Below are 22,227 nucleotides of genomic sequence, written 5' to 3'. Positions count from 1 at the left end.
GAAAACTGAGAAGTGAAACCCTAGCTGGACTAAAGGTGGGTCAGTCCCACCTTTGAAACTGTTAAATACTATTGGTTTAAAGCAAGGATATGGCCTTGTCCGTCCTAGTCCACAGGATCAATGGTAAGGGACAATGGCAGCTATAGCCCAGAATTTAAAGACCTGCATTAAGGAAAGCATTCAGCAAACAGGACACCCAACACAGAACAGGCTCTCTCTCTCTTGGTGCCCCCTGCTGTAGTTTGGAGTGAGGGGCACTTGGGAGCAGGCCTTCTGAGGTGGGCTTTCACTGGATTATATGTGCCCTTGAACTGTTATAACAACAGCTCTTGTTTACCTGGAGGGCGAGAGGTGTGAGCCTGGCCACAACCGCCATTACTGGAACCCAGCAGGTTGGTTGTGAGGGAAGGTAGTCCTCAGGCTCCAAAAGGTCCCCCCTCCCTCCTGCTCTAGGGTGAGATCTCACTTTATACTGCAATGCGCTCTGTGTGGGGCTACCTTTGAAGGTGACCCGGAAACTGCAACTACAACTAATCCAGAATGCAGCAGCTAGACTGGTGACTGCGAGTGGCCATCGAGACCACATAACACCTGTTTTGAAAGACCTACATTGGCTCCCAGTACGTTTCTGAGCACAATTCAAAGTGTTGGTGTTGACCTTTAAATCCCTAAACAGCCTCACCCCAGTATACCTGAAGGAGCGTCTCCACCCCCATCATTCAGCCCGGACGCTGAGGTTCAGTGCCGAGGGCCTTCTGGCGGTTCCCTCACTGCAAGAAGCCAAGTTACAGGGAACCAGGCAGAGGGCCTTCTCGGCAGTGGCACCCGCCCTGTGGAACGCCCTTCCACCAGATGTCAAAGAGAAGAACAACTACCAGACTTTCAGAAGACATCTGAAGGCAGCCCTGGGTAGGGAATCTTTTAATGTTTAACAGACCACTGTATTTTAATATTTTGTTAGAAGCCACCCAGAGTGGCTGGGGAAACCCAGCCAAATGGGCAGGGTATAAATAAATAAATAAATAAATAAATAAAAATTATTATTATTAAAATAATATTTATTAATAATTTCAGAATTACAGGGGGGAAAAAACAACAACACTACAATGCATAAAAAGAAGAAAAAACGCAAAACATAAAAACCAATACAATACAGCAAAAAAAGGAAAAAAAGACACAAATCCCATATTACATATCTTTAACTTCCATTTGCTTGTTTCGTTGACCTCCTCACACCTCCCTTTTTGTATTCTAGTTTAGTTAGTTATTTCAGCAAATTCTTTCCATCTTTCTCAATTTTTATTAAATAATTTATCTTAACAATTTAACCTATTAATTAACTCGACAGATCCTTTCCATCTTTCCCCATATTCTGTTATTCAAATTACCTTAATTTATTTAACCTTATCTTACCATAAAATACCTTAAAACCTGAAGCTTAATACTCAGTTATACATAACTCCTGATATCATTTCTACTAGAGTCATATAGTTTCATTCCAACATTTTCCCTAATATTCATTAATTTTAGGCTAATTCCCCAAATAAAAAAAATTCTTTATAAATTTTCTTCCAATCTTCATCCAACGTCTCTTCTTCCTGGTCTCGGGTCGTGTCAGTTCTTACTGTCCATTCCATCTAGTCCATCAACCTGGAAGTCTTATGTCCGAGGCCCTTAAGTCTCTTCCATGTCCCTTCCACAGATCTTCTTTTTCTTGTTTATACTTGCACTTTTCCTTGTCTTTTGTTGGTCTCTTTCTTAATTTCTTTCCTTTCTCATTGAGGAGTAGGTCTCTGGGGGGTTCCAACCCAAAATTATCTCCGTCTCCCTTCATCAAACCAGCCCATTCCCCACAGTCCCACTCCCCACAGTCCTCAATATAATCCAAAAAATGTTTACGAGCATATTTCGAAGTCTCTCCAAAGTTAAGAGTCTCCTCAGCTCCAGACTCCCCCTGGCCCACTCCAACTTCAATCTTCCAAAACAGCGGTTATGCTCCTGTAGGGCCTTGGGCCTCTTCATTTGTATTATTTGAGGTGCAACCGCAGCCTCCTCCATTATCTTCTGCACTTGCCCAATCAATACAGGTTCCTGAGTTGGACCCTGGATGGTTTCTGTATGACTATTCACTATTTGTCCACAGTTATTGGCCACAACAGTCATCAAATCCATTTTCTCATTCATCAAATCCATCTTCTCATGCATCTGTTCCAACAAAGCATTTGTCTTGCATAAAGCAAGCACCAAAACTTCCTTCCAGCTCATATTTAGTCAAGGTCAAAAGGACTAATCCCACGATCTTAATCTCACAGCTGTGGATTCCTCAAGTAGACTGCAGCAACAATTTAGCAAGCTCCCTCTAGAGGAGACAATTTCTATTTGTATCCATCTTTTTAAGGCAAGTCCAACAAAGGAAAATTACTTTCATTTTTCAGATATTTTGTTTCTTTAGAATGCAAAAGGCAACATTGGAATCAGTTTATTTCTCTTCTTTAGCTATCTGTCAAAGTATTCCATTCACAGTCAATGAACCTCTCCAACAATTTCTGTCTCTGACACCCCGTTCCCAGGTTAGAGACGGTGGAAACTTATCTTTCTTCACTCCCTCTCCTGCAGGCGTTACACAAAGTCTCCCCCCCCTTTTCTCCTGCTTCCAAGGGGGTTTCAGTAGTTATAAATGAAGGAAATTTAGGCTTTTTAACGACTTTCCAGACTTTAGCTTACAAGGTTTTTGCTTCAGTCTATATACAAAAAGCAGAAGGTGGACTTCCTGTTTTGAACCTTCCCGCTTCGATGTCAAATTAAGATATTTCTTGATCCAATTTTCCGTTTCTACTCACGAGTACTTGTTTTAAATCCAACTGTCCACAGGAAAAAGTCAGCGCTCTCCGGCGATGGCTGTGCGGCTTCACTCCGTGAAAGTAGCAGTCAGTTTGCAGCTCCTGGTGCCCTGCCGAACCCCACATTCCCAGGCTTCCTCCGCCTGGGATTTCTAGCGGGTCCCCACCTTCGCCGCAGCGGGAAGACCCAGTTTCCACGGAGCCAGTTCCTCCGGTCGGAGGAACTCCGCCATTCACCGATGGCGCTAACCCGGAAGTCCATTATTATTATTATTATTATTATTATTATTATTAACAGTAGGATCCAGCTTGGGCCCACAAACTCCTAGGCTACATTCCCCCAAGGAATTATGGGAATTCTGTTACAGATTCTGAGAGGAGACCCCCTACTGCCCTGATAGGGCTGCTTAACTATGAACCCCATACTTCTCAACTGCCCTGATTTAATCGGGACACCCTGTTTTGGGGGCCCGTGTTCTTGCATGAGTCCCCTGGCTCCTGAGAGATTGCAACTCTGAAAGACACACATTTTTTGGGGGGGAGGGTTCATGCTCTCACATGGGTCATGTGACTCATGCAGGAGCAAGGTCCCCAAAAACGTGCACCCCAGTTTTCCTCTGTGACATGTCGGAGGGCACACAATCCCTTTTCACGTGGACTTCAGAAACTGTAGCTCTGTAAGGTGAATAACCCTCAGCACCTTTAACAGAATTCAGTTTTCAGAATTATTTGTTTTCATATCGTAGCATATCACAGGGTTTAAATGAACGGAGGGAATGTGGGCCCAATTGACCATCACCATGCCAACTCTCAAAGTGGCACATTATGGATGCAAGAGCCTGTTGGGTACGCATGTACATGAGGAACTTGCCGCCCAGCTCTTCCTGAGGATCGGGCTTTAATTTCAGACTTCAAAGATTCCACCTCGCAATGGAAAAGAGGCCACTGTATAGAAAACACATCTTAGTATTCTGTACAGCTTCTCTCCACTTTTCAAGGGTGGAAGAAACTTTCCCAACAAGTCCTTACCATTATTAGTTATTAGCTGTTTCAATGTCAACTGTTCTTTTCTGCAACACCAATTAATTTGAGGTCCCTTCTCTTACACTTATTCTCAACGGCCTCTACATTTTTTCCAGTGTAATCCTTTATCGCTAAACTAGAAACATACTTAACGCTGTATAATTCAACTCTTTAAAGTGTCACATTGTACGTCCACGGTTGACACGTTTCCTCCTGGCTCCTGTATTCTGTCTCTCGGTGTCACAAGTCCACAGTGAACCGGTATCCAATTTAGCACTCAGTTGAGGCCTGATAGTTATTTAATATTGTTCTTAAAAGAGATTTCAGCCGCTGAATCGTTACACATATATACTGAAGAGCTCTGAGCGCTTTCAAACCCTTCTGATAAGTGATCACAAATTCTATGGGCATGCTTATGAAAGGCTGTGTTTATCTTGCAATTCCACAGCAGCACAGGAAAACACAAATCATCATACAGTCATACCTCATAAGTCGAACGGAATCTGTTCTGGAAGTCCGTTCGACTTCCAAAACATTCAGAAACCAAAGCGTAGCTTCTGATTGGCTGCGGGAAGTTCCTGCAGCCAATTGAAAGCCGTGGAAGCCCCGCTGGACATTTGGCATCCAAAAATAGTTCGCAAACTGGAAGACTCACTTCCAGGTTTGCAGCGCTCAGGAGCCAAAACATTCAAGAACTAAGCTTTTTGAAAACCAAGGTACAACTGTTTTGGGTTTAGGATTCAGCTGCCTGAAAATCTAAGCTTTCATTTCAGAATTTTTAGAAAGCATTCCCCACCCACCCACAAGACACACTTGAATGTTTGTGGGCCACATCTGCTAAAATTCCGGAAGCAGCAGAAGTGGCTCAAGAGAATTTTCAATGACAGCAGTTGGGATTTAGTGGCATTCCAACAACTAGAATAAAATTGTGTGAACTGATCTTTAAAACCCTGTAGCATGAATTATGCAAATGTTCTCTACTGGCATAACATGTACAGGTCACTGAATCCAGGCTTTCTAGATATATATTTTTTAAATCAACTACGGCAAATATGCAAGGCCCTAGATATATGGAATTGTCCATGCTTTGGTTAATTTTATTTATGCTACTTTCCACCACATCTTAAAAATCCCTAAAGCAGGGATGGGGAGCCTGATGTTATTGGACTCCATCTCCCAACAGACCCAGCCAGCATGGCCAATGGTTACAGATCATATGAGTTGGAGTCCAACAAACATTTTTTTTTGGGGGGGGGGGTATAGTTTCCCCATATCTGGGCTAAAGTATTTGAGGCATCTTAAGTTTAGGGGGAAATATGGTGGAGGTTGCAGCGCTACGCCCAATTACACGGGTGCAAACCATACTGAACTGAAGTAAACTTGTGAAGGAATCGGCCTATTACGGAACCGGCTTATAAAATGATGCACAATGTGAGCAAAGCAGATGGAGACCCTTTGCTTTTTTTGTTAGAACTCGGGGTCACCCAACAACAGATTCAGGGCAGTGAAAATAAGGTACATAGCACAGAATTAATTTAAGGTCTCCATTGCCTGAAGCGGGCCCACCCGGATGGAGCATTTGTGGTTGCTGGTGATTTTAACCGAGCCGATTTAAGGACTGTGCTCCCTAAGTTCCACCAGTATGTTGATTGTCCCACTAGGGGGGGAAATACCCTGGACCGAGTATATAGTAACATCATGCATGGATACAAGACCAAGCCCTTGCCCAATTTGGGGCAGTCAGACCACATATCTTTACTTATGATACCATCATATAGACCTCTCGTACGCAGAATTAGACCATCAACTAGAGAGATACGAGTGTGGCCAGTAGGTGCATCTGAGCAACTTCAAGATTGCTTTCGGAGCACCGAGTGGTCGCTTTTTGTGGAGAATAATGTGGACACATACGCTTCAACAGTACTGTTCTACGTTAAAAGCTGCATTGATGTTGTCACTACCACCAAACAAATACGGGTGTTCCCTAACAACAAGCCCTGGCTAAACAGGGATGTGTATCTTCTGTTAAAGGCAAGAAATGCTGCTTTTCACTCTGGTGATGCGCAACAGTATAGAGAAGCCAGAGCCAAATTGAAAAAGGGCATTAGGAACGCCAAAGCTATGTACTGCCGGAGGATCGAAAAACATTTTGAGAGCTCCGACCCTCGTCGAGTATGGCAAGGCCTGCGACAAATTACAGGGCAAAATATTAAAAACGAACTGGCTAGCAGCAGTGCGCACCTGGCTGATCAACTGAATCAATTTTTTAGTCGCTTTGAGGTGGGAACTGGAACTACCGTCACTACAGCATTGGCTACCAGCACATCATCAGAAACTACTACTGATAGACAACCATTTTTATTACAGACCTGTGACGTACAACGTGCCTTTCGGAGCATTAACATTAGGAAGGCAGCTGGACCGGATGGAATCATGGGACGGGCTATTAGGGACTGCGCTGCAGAATTAGCTGGTGTGTTTACGGACATTTTTAACCTATCCCTGTTGCAGGGTTCTGTCCCTACCTGCCTGAAGACATCGATTATAGTGCCAGTCCCCAAGCAGTCAGTGGTGGTATCTCTCAATGACTATAGACCAATAGCCCTAACATCTGTCGTTATGAAATGTTTTGAGAGATTGGTGCTAGATCATATTAAGGCTGGTCTTCCATCCACTCTAGACCCGTTCCAGTTTGCATACAGAAGAAATAGATCTACTGATGATGCTATTTCCATCGCTGTCCATACTGTACTGAGTCATCTAGAACGACAGGGAACCTACGCAAGGCTGTTGTTTGTGGACTACAGTTCTGCCTTCAATACAATTCTGCCAGACAGGTTATTTCTTAAAATGACCAATTTGGGTATACATCAGAAGATCTGTCTGTGGGTAAGGAATTTCCTGACTGATAGGCCGCAGACAGTGAGAATGGGCCCTTACTATTCTTCTACTCTAGTATTAAGCACAGGAGCCCCTCAGGGATGTGTGCTAAGTCCCTTTCTCTATTCCCTGTACACATTTGATTGCACCCCACTGTATAAGTCCAACACAATCATCAAATTTGCGGATGATACAACAGTGGTGGGGCTCATTAGTGAGAACGATGAGACTGCTTATAGGAAAGAAGTACAGGGGTTAATTCAATGGTGTAAAGAAAACAATCTTATGCTTAACACCAAAAAAACCAAAGAACTCATAATTGACTTTAGGAGAAAGAAAAGTGTATTTTTACCATTGCACATAAATGGCGAGGAGGTGGAGAGGGTTGGTAGTTTTAAATACCTGGGCATTTACATCTCTGAGGACCTCTCATGGACTGCAAATATTAATATGGTTGTGAGGAAGGTGCAGGGGAGGTTGTATTTCCTGAGAATGCTCAGGGGACTGAATCTATCTCAGCACCTACTTCTGTCCTATTATCACAGTACCATCGAGAGTGTCTTAACCTATAGTATATTATCGTGGTATGGGAGCAGCTCTGAAACGGATAAAAAAGCTTTACAGAGAATAATTAAAATTGCCCAGAATGTTATTGGGCTCCAACTACCAACCCTGGATGAGATCTTCACGTCTCGCACTTTGAAGAAGTCACACAATATCCTGAGAGATCCCACCCATCCTGCTCACAACTTCTTTGAACTGTTGCCTTCGGGCAGAAGATATAGGACAATGAAAACACGAACCACACGCCTTCTGAATAGTTTCTATCCAAGAGCTCTGATTGCACTAAATAATGATCTCAGGGCCAGTTGCAAGAAATAGCAAGCAGGGAGTAGGAAGGAATGAGACAGGTTTTTAGGTTATGTTATGCTTTTAATAGGTTATGTTACATTCTGGAGTAAGATATGTTTTTATAGATTATGTCTGAATAGGATGAGAGTGTTGGAGATACGTGCAAATGTGTATGTGAACCCGGTCTTTGGGTGGGTGTTTGATTTTCGTTGTTGTGTATACTGTGTATATACGGACAATGACAATAAATTTATCTTATCTTATCTTAGATGTGGTGATGGCTGCTCACTTAGATTAGATGGGGATGAGACAATTTCATAGAGGTCTATTAGGCAGTTACTATGTAAATGCACAGGACGCGGGTGGTGCTGTGGGTTAAACCACAGAGCCTAGGACTTGCCGATCAGAAGGTCGGCGGTTTGAATCCCCACGACGGGGTGAGCTCCCATTGCTCGGTCCCTGCTCCTGCCAACCTAGCAGTTTGAAAGCACGTTAAAGTGCAAGTAGATAAATAGGTAAACAAATAGGTACCTTCCCTCCGGTGGGAAGGTAAACGGCGTTTCTGTGCGCTGCTCTGGTTCGCCAGAAGCGGCTTAGTCATGCTGGCCACATGACCCGGAAGCTGTACGCCGGCTCCCTCGGCCAATAAAGCGAGATGAGCTCCGCAACCCCAGAGTCGGCCACGACTGGACCTAATGATCAGGGGTCCCTTTACCTTCTGTAAATGCACAGGTATCCAACCTAGACCCACCCAACCCACTCTGCCAAATGTTGTTGTAATGCAGTTCCCATCCACTCTGTCTATTGCCTGTGCTGGGTCAAGCTGATGGGAGTTGGAGTCCAACAACATCTGAAGGGCACTCAGTTCCATACCCCAGTTCCTATCTCCAGGTCTGGAAGAAGTGCTGCTGTATATCAGTAACAAAGCAAGACCTTTGTGGTCTTCCCAGAAGTATCTTGCTAGCCACAGGGGAAAGCAGGGTACTGGAGTAGACAGATCAGGGATGGAGACCCTGTGCTCCAGGTATTGCAGGACTCCGACTTGCATCAACCTGAACCAAGCACGGCCAATGGTCAGAGATGATGGGAACTGCAGTCCACTATATTCAAACCACAGAGACCTTTGTTGTGATGTGCTTACCGCATATGTGTCCTACACCTAACAACAGGAGCATTCCCCCATGTGCATAGCTGGGGGCATTTAGTCCTCCAAATAATGGCAATCAATCAATGCCTGCAGTAGGCCAGGCAAGGGCGTGTCTGCCTTGTTCTTCTGTGGCAACACCATTAGGCCCAGCAGGCAGATCTCGTTCATGCCAGCTCCCTCTTGCTCCCCTCTCTTGTTTGCTGTGGCAACTGCTGTGGCAAATGCTCCCCTGCAGTGATTGATGATTCTCTGCATCTTAGCGGGTAAGATTGCATCAGCAGCACTTGGAAAGTAAATGGCACTGTCAGACTCCATTCCAGGGAAGCGCGAGTACTTGGGCCAAGCACATTAATGAAAGCAGGCAGAAACAGACAAGTACAGAGTACCAGCACAATACCTCACTCACAGCCGTCACTAAGCGCAGCGTGCCCGTACAACGCAGTAAGAGTCATTTCACTGTTAGTGATCGGCTTCCAGCGCTGGCTGTCAACAAGCCAGACCATGGGAACTAACTGGAACAAGACATGACTATGGGAATCACAGAAACACAGAATTTTAGGGTTGAAAGTTATCCACAAGGATCATCTAGTCCAACCCCCTGCAACGCAGGAATCACAACGAAAGCATCCATGACAGATAGCCCTCCAACCTCTGCTTAAAAACCTCCAAGAGAGCCAATGTGGTGTAATGGTTAAGAGCGGTGGACTCGTAATCTGGTGAACTGGGTTTGCGTCTCTGCTGCTCCACATGCAGCTGCTGGGTGACCTTGGGCCAGTCACACTTCTCTGAAGTTTCTCAGCCCCACTCACCTCACAGAGTGTTTGTTGTGGGGGAGGAAGGGAAAGGAGAATGTTAGCCGCTTTGAGACTCCGTAGGGTAGTGATAAAGCGGGATATCAAATCCAAACTCCTCCTCTTCTTCTTCTTCTTCTTCTTCTTCTTCTTCTTCTTCTTCCAAGGAAGGAGAGTCCACAACCTCCTGAGGGAGTCTGTTCCACTGTCAAATAACTCTTACTGTCAGAAAGATCCTCCTGATGTTTAGTCAGAATCTCTTTGCTTGTAACTTGAAGCCATTGGTTTGAGACCTGAATTCCAATAGGGAACCTGGAAAAGAGGAAGCTGAGAGGAGATACATCAGCCATCTTCAAATATCTCAAGGGCTGTCACATGGAAGATGGAGCAAGCTTGTTTTCTCCTGCTCTGAAGGGTGGGACCCAAACCAATGGCTTCAAGTTACAAGTAAGGGGATTCTGACGGAACATCAGGAAGGACTTTCTGACAGTAAGAGCTGTTTGACAGTGGAACGCTCTTCCTCAGGACGTTGTGGACTCTTCTTCCTTGAAGGTTTTCAAGCAGAGGTTCTGTCATGGATGCTTCCCTGAGATTCTTGCATTGTAGAGGGTTGGACAAGATGACCTTTGAGAATCCAACTATAAGATTCTATGATTCTATGAAACCTCCAATAAGGTTCTGTTAAGGAGTGTTTGCTTCTTTGTAAAGGTAAGGCCATTTCCATCATATTCTAGCTCAGCAGAACACAGGTCAATGTGTGGTGATCCCAGTTATTAAAAGGCTAGTCTAAATGTTACAGAATACCAACCAGCAAGTCACTGCCTAGTACAGACCTGTTCTTATCTAAAACTTCCCCTGTCACCTAATAATAATGGCAATGGAATTGTTTCATAAAAAATATTAGATTGTTGCTTTAAAAATGAAATCTTCAATGTGACTGAAAACTGGCACAGGCAGGCAGTGGACCCAAAACAGGGGAAATTCATCTCCAAACCCCGAGGCTACCCAGAATGGAGTTATTATAAGAACATAATAAGAGGCCTGCTGGATCAGGCCAAAGGCCCACCTAGTCCAGCATCTTGTTCTCACAGTAGACAACCAGGACATGAGTGCAAGAGGGTCCAAAAATGCTGAGGTATCTGTCCAAAAGCAGAAGGATCTAGGGAAGCAACAGACAGGTTCGATACGTGTTCAGCCTGTTCTGGAGAGGACTGCATTAAAGGATCCTCTGGAGTCAGATCCAAAGTTTTGGGGCAATCCATCTTTGTCACCTGAGACATAAGTGGCCTCTGTGGCTTAGATTGCCTTTTACCAGCTAAAGTTGGTGTGCCAATTTCAGCCTTCCTCAAAAAAGCACACTTTGGCACCCGCTTTAATATCTTTCCGATGCTAGGCAAAAACCTTTTTGTCTGGCCAGACCTTTACAATTTCACACAGTGCTGTGATTTATAGCATGATCACTGGGCTTGTTTTTCCAACGCCCTGTTCCAAGGATGGGGAACCTTCAGCCCACTGGATGTTGCTGGGCAAGTCTCATCCGTCCTTGTCTTTGGCTATGCTGATAGAGCCATGCAAGGACCAAGAGAATAATAGAATCATCGAACTGTAGACCTGGAAGGGACCCAACAGATCATCTAGTCCAACCCCATGCAATGCAGGAATATGCTGTTGTCCTGTATGGGGATCGATTCTATGACCTTGACATTGTCAGCACTACTGACAATGAGAGCCAGCATGGTGTAGTGGTTAAGAGTGGTAGACTCGTAATCTGGTGAACCGGGTTCGCGTCTCTGCTCCTCCACATGCAGCTGCTGGGTGACCTTGGGCCAGTCACACTTCTCTGAAGTCTCTCAGCCCCACTCACCTCACAGAGTGTTTGTTGTGGGGGAGGAAGGGAAAGGAGAATGTTAGCCGCTTTGAGACTCCTTAAAAGGGAGTGAAAGGCGGGATATCAAATCCAAACTCCTCTTCTTCTCTTCTACTACGCTCTAACCAACTGAAGTATCCCTGGTCACAGGTTCTCCATCCCTGCTCTGCTCTAATGCATCACAGCTTCATTTTTTAAAAATATATATTGATCATTTGATCAAGTGATCTGCTTTCAAGTTCTAACTGCCTTATCTGATGCTTTTTAATTTGCAACTGTACTGTATTTGCGATTTATTTTTATTTTGCACACTGCCCAGAGAACTCTTGTTACTGGAAGGCTGAGACACGGAATAAATAAGCAAAGGATGGGAAATCTCTTTAAGCACAGGAGGAAACAGGAAACACCTACTGGAATAGATATTAGCTGGAATTTACACCTCGTGCTGTAAAGACGGAAATATTCAAGCTTGTAACTGGACAGTCAGATGATCAGTTACAGCAACAGAGTTGATAGCAAATTAAAAATAAATGAAAAAAGCCAGACTTTTTCATACATTAAAAAAAACACACCCTATTGGTCATATAGCATGAATAATAGCTTGCATATGGTTTCTAAAAGTAATGGGACAATTGCCAAGCCAAGTGGAACAGGGGGAGAGAAAAGGTAGTAATTGAATAAGAAGAGTCAAGTGAGAAGTAATCTGCATCTTGGTTCGTTCTAAAATATAGCGTCTTCAGCCTACAGAACAGAAACTCTACACATCATAAATAACAAATGGAAACGTTTCCTTGGGCTAGCTAAATATCCAGCAGAGTGAATTTTCATTAAAGAGACACAAAAAATAAATGAAACCATCAGTTGTGACACGATCCCCTGGGGGAGAATGTACTTCAATCATAATCATCCATGTTTTATATCTCATTCTCTACTTATATCTTCTCAATAAAGCCAAGGATTCCAAGCTACGCTGGTGCAAACTGTAGCTACAAGTGGTGGGAACTGACCCACCGCCTGCAGAAATGACTGCATGGATCATTTGCCTAACCTGCATCGTGAAATGAGGCTTATTTACAAGTTTAGCTAACCTTTTGGAATGTACTGCAATCCATTGGATAAAACCAAAAAAGGTGCTTCAATGGCTAGTACAGTGGTACCTCGGGTTACAGACGCTTCAGGTTACATACACTTCAGGTTACAGCCTCTGCTAACCCAGAAATAGTACCTCGGTTTAAGAACTTTGCTTCAGGATGAGAACAGAAATTGTGCTCCAGCAGCGTGACAGGAGCAGGAGGCCCCATTAGCTAAAGTGGTGCTTCAGGTTAAGAACAGTTTCAGGTTAAGAATGGACCTCCGGTACGAATTAAGTACTTAACCTGAGGTACCACTGTAGCTGTGCCTCAGCTGTTGTTCTGCTTCTGGTGATGGTGCTAGGAGGCAGGTGAGGCATTTGGAATGGGAAACTCTACGTGGGACTCAGACTGGCGTAGGTTTAGGATGTTGCTTAAGCAACAATTAACTCCAGGTTGAGTCTGGGTGGTTAGCTCCATCCTCCAAGTAGAATCATAGAATTGTAGAGTTGGAAGGGACCACAAGGGACATATAGTTCAACCCCCTGCAATGCAGGACTCCCCAGCATGGGGCTCAAACCTGCAATTCAGAGGTTAACAGTCTCATGCTGCACCAACTGAGCTCGTATTTTTAAAGGGGCCAGGCTTGTTTCAACAGCTGCTTGGGGGAGATGATGGTTGCAACGGTCGTCTGTGCAAGCAGGAAGGCCAGACACACAGATTTTTCAGTAGGATCACCTTGCCAACAAAGGTCCGTATAGTTAAAGCTATGGTTTTCCCAATATGGAAGTGAGAGCTGGACCATAAAGAAGACTGATCGCCGAAGAATTGATGCTTCTGAATTATAGCGCTGGAGGAGACTCTTGAGAGTCCCATGGACTGCAAGAAGATCAAACACATCCATTCTTAAGGAAATCAGCCCTGAGTGCTCACTAGAAGGACAGATCATGAAGCTGAGGCTCCAATACTTTGGCCACCTCATGAGAAGAGAAGACTCTCTGGAAAAGACCCTGATGTTGGGAAAGATGGAGGGGACAAGGAGAAGGGGACGGCAGAGGACGAGATGGTTGGACAGTGTTCTCGAAGCTACCAGCACCAAACTGCGGGAGGCAGTGGAAGACAGGAGTGCCTGGTGTGCTCTGCTCCATGGGGTCACAAAGAGTCGGACACGACTAAACGACTAAACAACAACAGCACAATATTATTCTCTTAATTTGTTAGGTCAATCCATTAACCAATGTTTAACTGACTAAAAATATACCTGTGATAGGAGGGAGTGTCTTTTTCTAAGTCGATGCCTGCTGTTAACACATGGATGCAAGATCTAAAAACAAAGAAAACAACACTCATTGCTTCAGAACATTTAGTTTTACTCAGATGCAAATGCAACTGATGGATGAATGGATGAAAAACATATGTTAAGCCAATTTGTGATTGCTTTTAACCGGGTGGCTGCCAGTGCTAATTTTCAGCTGTGCATCTAGAATCTGAAGATGTAGTGTTTTGGACTGGTGGGTACCTTTGCCTGCTTTTGACAAAGCAACCAGTTTCCCCCCATGCTTCCATTCCTTTCTGCACTTCTTCGAATTTTGCAAAGCAGTTCTACAACCCAACATGCATTTATTAGAGGGACATCTGCAGTCAGATGAATATATTCCTCACAATAACATACAAAAAGGGATACAGCGGTACCTCGGGTTACATACGCTTCAGGTTACAGATTCTGCTAACCCAGAAATAGTACCTCGGGTTAAGAACTTTGCTTCAGGATGAGAACAGAAATCATGGTCCGGTGGCGCAGCAGGAGCAGGAGGCCCCATTAGCTAAAGTGGTGCTTCAGGTTAAGAACAGTTTCAGGTTAAGAATGGACCTCTGGAACGAATTAAATACTTAACCCCAGGTACCACTGTATTAGGGGGAACCGCTTGCAAAATTGTGTATATTAATCAAAATGGCATACAAAAATGTGTCTATTAGGAGAAGTTTGTACTAAATGCTGACGAGTTTTTGTAAGGATTCTATTATTATTATTATTATTATTATTATTATTATTATTATTGCAAACGAATGTAGGGGGACTGAATTCCAGAATCAGGAACATGAGAAACTAAAAGAACCAAAATTGGCAGATCTGCCTAGCCCTAATAATTCTTTTTAACCTCACCATCACTGTTTTAATCTCAAAATACTAAACGGATCTTTGGCTCCTGATTTCAGTACAGCACTTCAACTGTTTCCTCATAGGTACTCCAACATCATTCTGTAGCATTTCATTTCTGTGATGGTGGCTGCAAGTCATGTCTTTGACCCCTCAGACCCTCCCATGCGTTCACTTCCCAAGTATGGAAGGGTTGGCTTTGGTTACTCACTGTCACGGGCAAGACAAGGTGCAAATGCTTAATGGCACCTTCCACTGTGCCCTTACGCCATTGGTCTAGGGAAGGGGTTGTTTAACTGGCCCATGGACCCCTGCCGCCCGCTCAGTTGGCTCCTGTGTGCCACGCTAAACCAGGCGGAGAAGAGCAGGGACCGCCTTCCGCGATGCTGGCCGGCTTCCCATTGGTTGCAGGAAGCTCCTGCAGCCAATGAGAAGCTGCGCACGCCTCCTCTGCACCAGAAGTAGCGCCAGAAATAGTGTTTGCATTTGTGTGCGTGCATGCATGCGTGCGCGCGCACACACACAGACACACACAGACACACTTTGGCCCACCGCGGCGTCTGCAAGACCGTGAACCGGCCCAAGCCACAAAAACTTTGCCAACCGCTGGTCTAGGGCCAAGTCCTAGAGCTAAGTGACTGGACACTGGATTATAGCTCACACAAGTCAGAAGTGTGATGCATTTCATTTTAATTTTTCAAGTAGGTGTTTAAGTAGGAAAGGTTTGTTAAGGAGACATATGTTTGTAAGAGAAGGCAGGAAGATGGATTGGACATAATTTTGTTTTACATTTTAAAGTCTGGAATAATTTATATGCTGTACGGATGGATTTTTATTAACCTTTCCTACCTGTGCTAAAAGCTTTAGATGAGACTATTTTAAATATCAAATGTTCCATGCTTTCCATTTTTGTGATTCTATTATGCAAATTCTACTCATCTCTTTACTTTGAAACATCACATAAGCTTCAGCCAGATTCCCCTCCCCCCACTTTAAAAGTCTTAAGTAATAATAGAAAATGCAAGCATCTAAGCTTGTGGGAATGAGTTCTGTCCCACTGGATCGCAAGAAGTAAATAAGACCGAGTAACTCAGTATTTATTTATTTGGGTTTATTTTTAATGTGCATTTATATGCACATCTGTCTCCAGAGCTTTGCAGACCACCTTGAATCCTACTTGATTCCTCCCCCACCCCCAGCTGTTTCAATTATCCCAGCACTACCTGAAGCACAAAACACCAACTGCAGCATTCAAAAGCAATTAATAAGAACATTCTGGCTCTGTTCATGCGTTATTTTCTTGGAGGGAATACTCCGCTTAGTAGGACACATGCACTTAAGCCAATCCTTTGTATTGCATGGGGTGGGGGAAAGGAATGAAAAAAGTGAACACCCCAAATCTCAGGCCCAGTTTATATGGGATGCAAGCAGTGGAGAAAGTGTTTACCTGCATAAGTGCTCAGTGCACCACTGTCACATTCAAACACTTAAGAATGTAAGACAAGTCTATTGGATCTGGTCATTGGCCTATCTGGTCTCATAACCTGCTCTGGTTGGGGTGATCAGATGCCTATGGGAAGCCTGCAAACTAGACATAAGCACAACAGCACTCTGACCATGTCAGGAATGAGCCAGCTCCAAGCGAAGGTTTGCAGCCAACTGCAGAAAGAAGCCAGGAACAGAGAGGCTTAGATGTTAGTCAGGCAGGGGAGAGCAGACAGCTGAAGGCTTCGGCTCTTCCTGACCTTGATGGGCAGGCTGATAAAGCAGTAGCTGAGAGCAGGCTAGAACACAGCCAAAGCTCACAGGAGGCACAATTAGGCACAAACAAATTCAGAGACAGCCTCTCAGAATAGGAAGAGGTTGGAGCTGATCCACTAAGACTGAAGAGTCAGCGAATGGGAGGGCTGCTAGATAGGAAGCAAAACAAGAGATGTAAGGGTCATAAGTTCAATATCTTCTGTCAACACTGGAAGAAGTCTTCAGAAGGGTCATCTTGAGTAATGATGCCGGAGGCTTTGTTAGAGCCGTCCGGAGCTATCTGTTTGTTTTTGCAATAAATCCTCCTTTTTAATTACCGTATTTTTCGCTCTATAACACGCACCAGACCATAACACGCACGTAGTTTTTAGAGGAGGAAAACAAGAAAAAAATATTCTAAACAAAACACTGGATGTATGATTTTTGTGGTTCATGCTGTGGCCACAGACATGTGATCTGACAGTGAGCTTGGAGTAGCCCAATGAAAAAATCCTGAGGATCCATGTGGATCCATGCTTTGTAACCACGTTTTTGCACCACTGCGACCCCAGGCAACAGTGGGTGCATGATTTTTTTGGTGCAAGATGTAGCCATGAACATGCTATGTGATCTGATGGTGAATTTGGGGTGACCCAGTGCAAAAATCCTGAGGATCCATGTGGATCCGTGCTTTGTAAGTGGGGAGGGAAGGAAAAACACTCAAGGGACAAGGAGCACGCATGGAGTGTGTGGAGAAGGATGCTGCTAATAATGCTATTTAGCCAGTGGGGAGGAGAGAGGGACAGAGAGCCTGCTTGCTTTAAAGGAGCCAACCGGACTCCTCTCCTCTCCCGCTTTGCTCCTTTAAAGAAGCAGGCTTTCTGTCCCTCTCTCCTCCCCACTCAGCGGCTCTTCTCCCGCTTTGCTGTTTCAAAGCGAGCCATGGAGGAGGGAAGGAAGGGGAACCATGGATCCTCTGCTCACAACTGCAGCAGATCCCCCCCGCCACCCGTAGGCATTCGCTCCATAACACGCACAGACATTTCCCCTTACTTTCTAGGAGGGAAAAAGTGAGTGTTATGGTGCAAAAAATACGGTACCTATGCTTACTGTGTTATCAAGCAGGGAACCTGGACTCCTGACAGCCCACCAGCAGTTCCCAGAGACTGGTATTCAGAGGCATAATGCCTCTGACAGTAGAAGTAGAATATGGCCATCGTGACTGATAGCCACTGATAGCCTTGACCACATTGAATTCGTCAAATGCTTTTTAAAAGCCATTTGAGTTGGTGGCTATTACCACCCCATATATGTGTAGCATTAGTACACCAATAATTAGCTGCCCAGGTGGAGATGCTATTGGCATGTACATGGAACAGAGCACATGGTGAAATGCATTCAAACTAGACCCCAGTGGGCTGGAGGGGTAGTGATGGAACTCTTCTTACATGAGAAAGTTTTCTCTGCAGTCCAGGTCCCTTACACACTGGACCTTAGTAAGGCATTTGGTTCAGAAAAGAACCCTTCAACACCTTTAGGTGCCACTCAGTAGCTAATTAATGTGTGTTGTCCCAATGGCAGTAAACTACGTATTCCAATAAAGAAACAGCGTGGAGTTCTGGAGTTTAGAATACAGTGGTACCTCGAGTTGAGAACTTAATTTGTTTTGGAGGTCCATTCTTAACCTGAGGTACCATTTTAGCTAATGGGGCCTCCTGCTGCTGCTGCGCCGCCGCCGCGCAATTTCTGTTCTCATCCTGAAGCAAAGTTCATAACCTGAGGTACTATTTCTGGGTTAGTGGAGTCTGTAACCTGAAGCGTCTGTAACCCGAGGTACCACTGTAACTACATCTGTCTTTCTGGACAGGAATAGTTGGGTAATATGCTCTTTTAAAAAAAAACTGTTGCAAAGAAATGAAAGTATGCACACATTACACTGTATTACGATTAAGTTTTTGATGTATCTCGTTCTGCAAACCACCCCACCTTACAGGAACACATTGTAAGGTATAGTTTAGTGTTTGCCAGCAGAATGGAACAGATATCCATTCTCTGACCCCGAAATGTACTCTGGAGGTTTGGAGTTGATTTGTGATGAAACAAGGAGATGCAGGAGAAGAGAGGAAAAGGAAGTCCCATTGTGCAACTTGGGTGACAATGGACAACACCCATTGCTTTTAAAGGGGTTTTAAATCTTTGGTTGACTTCTACAACAACATTGTCCAGTGCAATGAACAGAGTCTTGCTCTTTACCTTTACACACTCTCATTCGCCTTGATTTGGCAAAAAAAAAAAGAAAAGAAAAGAAAAGAAAAAGGCAGCACAAATTCTAAGCAACTTATTTCCCTCTCATCTCATCCTAAAACTTATTATGTTATTTAATGAGACCCAGTGTCATCGTTGTATTATGCAAGGGTTTTCTTTGTGGATTTGCATCAACTAGTAGCGAATTTGCAAACAACCAGTTTAATGACGGAATCCAACTGATCCAAGAATTTCAAAGGGAATTGCTGGCAATTATCAGCTGTGTTCAAAGCATACTTATTTGATCTGCTCATTTTGATTATCAATTAAGAAGATAGTGCCAAGTAGGCAGTCCCTGAGTTTTAATTACTTTGAAATCTGCACAGACTTTTGGCAAATGACTTTTATTCAAGCTTGCACAATATACCTTTTAGCTCTATGATTCATTTAGGTTTGAAACAAAACAAAGCAAGTAAATCCCAATTAAAGCATTTAACTTCCAGTGCTTGCTTCGGTGAGGAACATTGACATTTGGTGTCCTATGATCACGGATCTAGGCATACATCCGCTGTGATTAGGGAGCTGCTTATTAACACTGCCTTCCTTCCTTCTTTTTTTTAAAGAAGGTGTTTTCATCTCTCAGAGTTTATAACTTTCCAAGAGACAACATGATTGCGAGGCAGGAAAATGGCTCCAAGCAACTTCCAGGGGATAGACAGAATGGCACAACAGTGCGCGGCTTAGCAAAGGAAGGATTAAAATGAAGAGAGAGGATTTAGCTTTAATTATTTTAACTCAAAAATAAGATGATTAATTAGGATCAGAAAACAAACAAAATACCATACGGCCAGGACGATAATTGTTAATGGAGTGGTGAAGGCATTGCCAATTCGGTCTAGTATCTTCATTCTCTCTTCCCCTCACCCCGTTAAAAAAAGGTTGAAAAAATAATCCTTATCGCCTTGCATTGCTTTTTTATGTAAGCAATGCAAGGTAATAATAATAGTAGTAGTAGTAATAATAATAATAATAATAATTTATTATTTATACCCCGCCCATCTGGCTGGGTCCCCCCCAACCACTCTGGGCGGCTTCCAACGAAACACTAAAATACAATAACCTATTAAACATTAAAAGCTTCCCTAAACAGGGCTGCCTTTAGATGTCTTCTAAAAGTTTGGTAGTTATTTTTCTCTTTGACATCTGGTGGGAGGGCGTTCCACAGGGTGGGCGCCACTACCGAGAAGGCCCTCTGCCTGGTTCCCTGTAACTTGGCTTCTCGCAGTGAGGGAACCGCCAGAAGGCCCTCGGTGCTGGACCTCAGTGTCTGGACAGAACGATGGAGGTAGAGACGCTCCATCGGATAACAAAGGTTATCCTTTTTTTGTAACCCCAATTCAAATAACCCAGTAGAATGGCACTGGAAGGAACAGTCTGAAAGGAGGCCACAGAAAGAGAACAGATCAAAGTGAATAAGCATCCTGGGGTATCACCCTACTGCTTGCCCAAGAGCTTGGAGATAGCTTCCCATGTTCATATTGAGATATGAAGCTACCTTAGAGAATTGGTCCATCTAGCATAGTACAAGGCACTTTTGACTGGCAGCTGCTTCCCAGGGTCCCTAGAGGAGGACCTTCCATAACCTGCTATTTGCCCATCGAACTGGAAATGCCTGGAACCTGGAGCTTCTTGCCTGCAAAGATGAGCTATGGTCCTTTTCCTGCTGTGGCGCGCAGCTAGGAAAGTGTCCTGGGAAGACAGCCATGCAAAATTCATAGCTTGCAGTGCTCCTAGCCTGGTCCCTTTCGGATATGTGGTCCAAAGGAGACCAGACTAGGAAAACCAAGATAGGCTGCAGGATTCATAGCGTGGAGAGGACCCGAAGTTCATCTGTTACTGAAATTATTTGTTTTCTTCAAAAAAGGAAATAACACATCTGAAACAACAACAACAGCAATAATAATAATAATATAATAATAATAATTTATTATTTGTATCCCGCCCATCTGGCTGGGTTTCCCCAGCCATTCTGGGCGGCTTCCACAAAGACCAAAAATACACTAAGATGTCACACATTAAAAACTTCCCTGAACAGGGCTGCCTTAAGATGTCTTCTGAATGTCAGGTAGTTGTTTATCTCTTTGACATCTGATGGGAGGGCGTTCCACAGGGTGGGCGCCACTACCGAGAAGGCCCTCTGCCTGGTTCCCTGTAGCTTTGCTTCTCGCAATGAGGGAACCGCCAGAAGGCCCTCGGCGCTGGACCTCAGCGTCCGGGCAGAATGATGGGGGTGGAGACGCTAACTGGACCCATGGACCTGCCTTACAATGAGCTAGATCAGCCTTCTTCAACCTGTTGCCCTCTAGATATTGCTTCAACTCCCATCAGCTTCAGCCAGCATGGCCAATGGTCACGGATGATGAGAGCGGTAGTCCCAAAAACCTGGAGGGCATCAGGTTGGAGAAGTTAGACTCAGGGCAGTGTCCAGGAATTTTCATTTTCAGAAATTCTGCTGGGGTGCTATAATTCATGTGCACAACATGCGCCACTATAAACACATTGCAATTTACTGCAATAAAAAGTAAATGTGTGTGTGTGTGTCTACATTTTCTTTTGGTATTTGTGTGTGCATGCTTTGTTGCTTAGAGGCACAACCAACACAGTGTGGCCGAAAATCCTCAGACCAAGGCATCTGACAGCACAAATACAGAAGAGTGTTTTATTCCAGCTTCACACTTGCTGTTTATCAACATGAAGTTCCGTCTATGCAACCCGCTGTTTTGGTGATATAGTGCCTATCTGCTCGGTAGCCAGTCAAGGCCAGTCAAGTTATTTTGGCACCTGACCTGAGCCAGGAAAACCAACGAACACCTCTCTCCCTGCTCCCCGGCCATAAAAAGACAACAATAAATCAAATAACTCACCATTAGCCTTATGCTACAAATCAGAGGCATTCACTTCACTCTGTCATATGGGCCCATGCAGGCAAATTGCATCATATGCCCTTCAGCTATTCTTCCTCATTGCATGCCAACCCACAACAACCCCAGCATCGGAGTGGTCAGAGAAAATAATTATAAAGAGGGGCATACAATCCTGAGAAATGCTATGAAGATGGGGGCTGCTGTTCTCCTTAGGGCTGCAATTCTAGACACACTAATTTTGAAGCAAACTTGCTGCCACAGGTGCGACTGATGGTCCCCAACTTGGAGGCCTTCAAAAGAGGTTTAGATGAATAGGAAGAGGCTTTCTGTGGCTACTAGGCATGATGGCAATGCTCTGTCTCTAAGGCTGTGGGAGGGATATTTTTTGTTTCCTTGCTTGCTTTTTAATATAGTTTTATTGACTTCCAATATATAACAATTACAAAAAGAGAGAGAGAAAGGGATGCAAAAACAAAATCCCAGCTCGCCCCCTCCCTGCTACAGGACAGATCAATCTAGCGAAATTTGCCAAAGTCCAATCTGTGATTTCAGCAGTTGCCAATATTCAGGATCATCAGTAAAGTGTTTTATACAAGGATGCCATATTTCAACAAAATCGTCTGCATCACTTGTATTATTTCATGCATGTACCGTATTTTCCGCTCTATAGGATGCACTTCTCCCCCTCCAA

The 22,227-nt window shown here is 44.2% G+C and overlaps 1 protein-coding gene across 5 annotated transcripts in view; it reads right to left on the bottom strand.

The window, feature by feature from the left end:
• SAMD12 (sterile alpha motif domain containing 12) overlaps nt 1–22,227 on the bottom strand; it is a 210,476-nt gene that overhangs the window by 40,415 nt on the left and 147,834 nt on the right. For 2 of the 5 annotated variants that reach the window (XM_081012908.1, XM_081012907.1), the window contains exon 5: nt 13,732–13,794. The exons of the other annotated variants lie outside the window; for them this stretch is intronic. In XM_081012908.1, the coding sequence (XP_080869034.1) occupies nt 13,775–13,794 (20 nt within the window). In that variant the 3' untranslated portion in view covers nt 13,732–13,774. The remainder of the gene's footprint in view (nt 1–13,731; nt 13,795–22,227) is intronic. 5 annotated transcript variants of the gene reach the window in all.

Source organism: Podarcis pityusensis, assembly GCF_964106645.2.
Source record: "Podarcis pityusensis genome assembly, chromosome: 7".
In the NCBI taxonomy this organism is placed as follows: domain Eukaryota; kingdom Metazoa; phylum Chordata; class Lepidosauria; order Squamata; family Lacertidae; genus Podarcis; species Podarcis pityusensis.
This window is presented reverse-complemented; position numbering and strand designations above follow the sequence as displayed.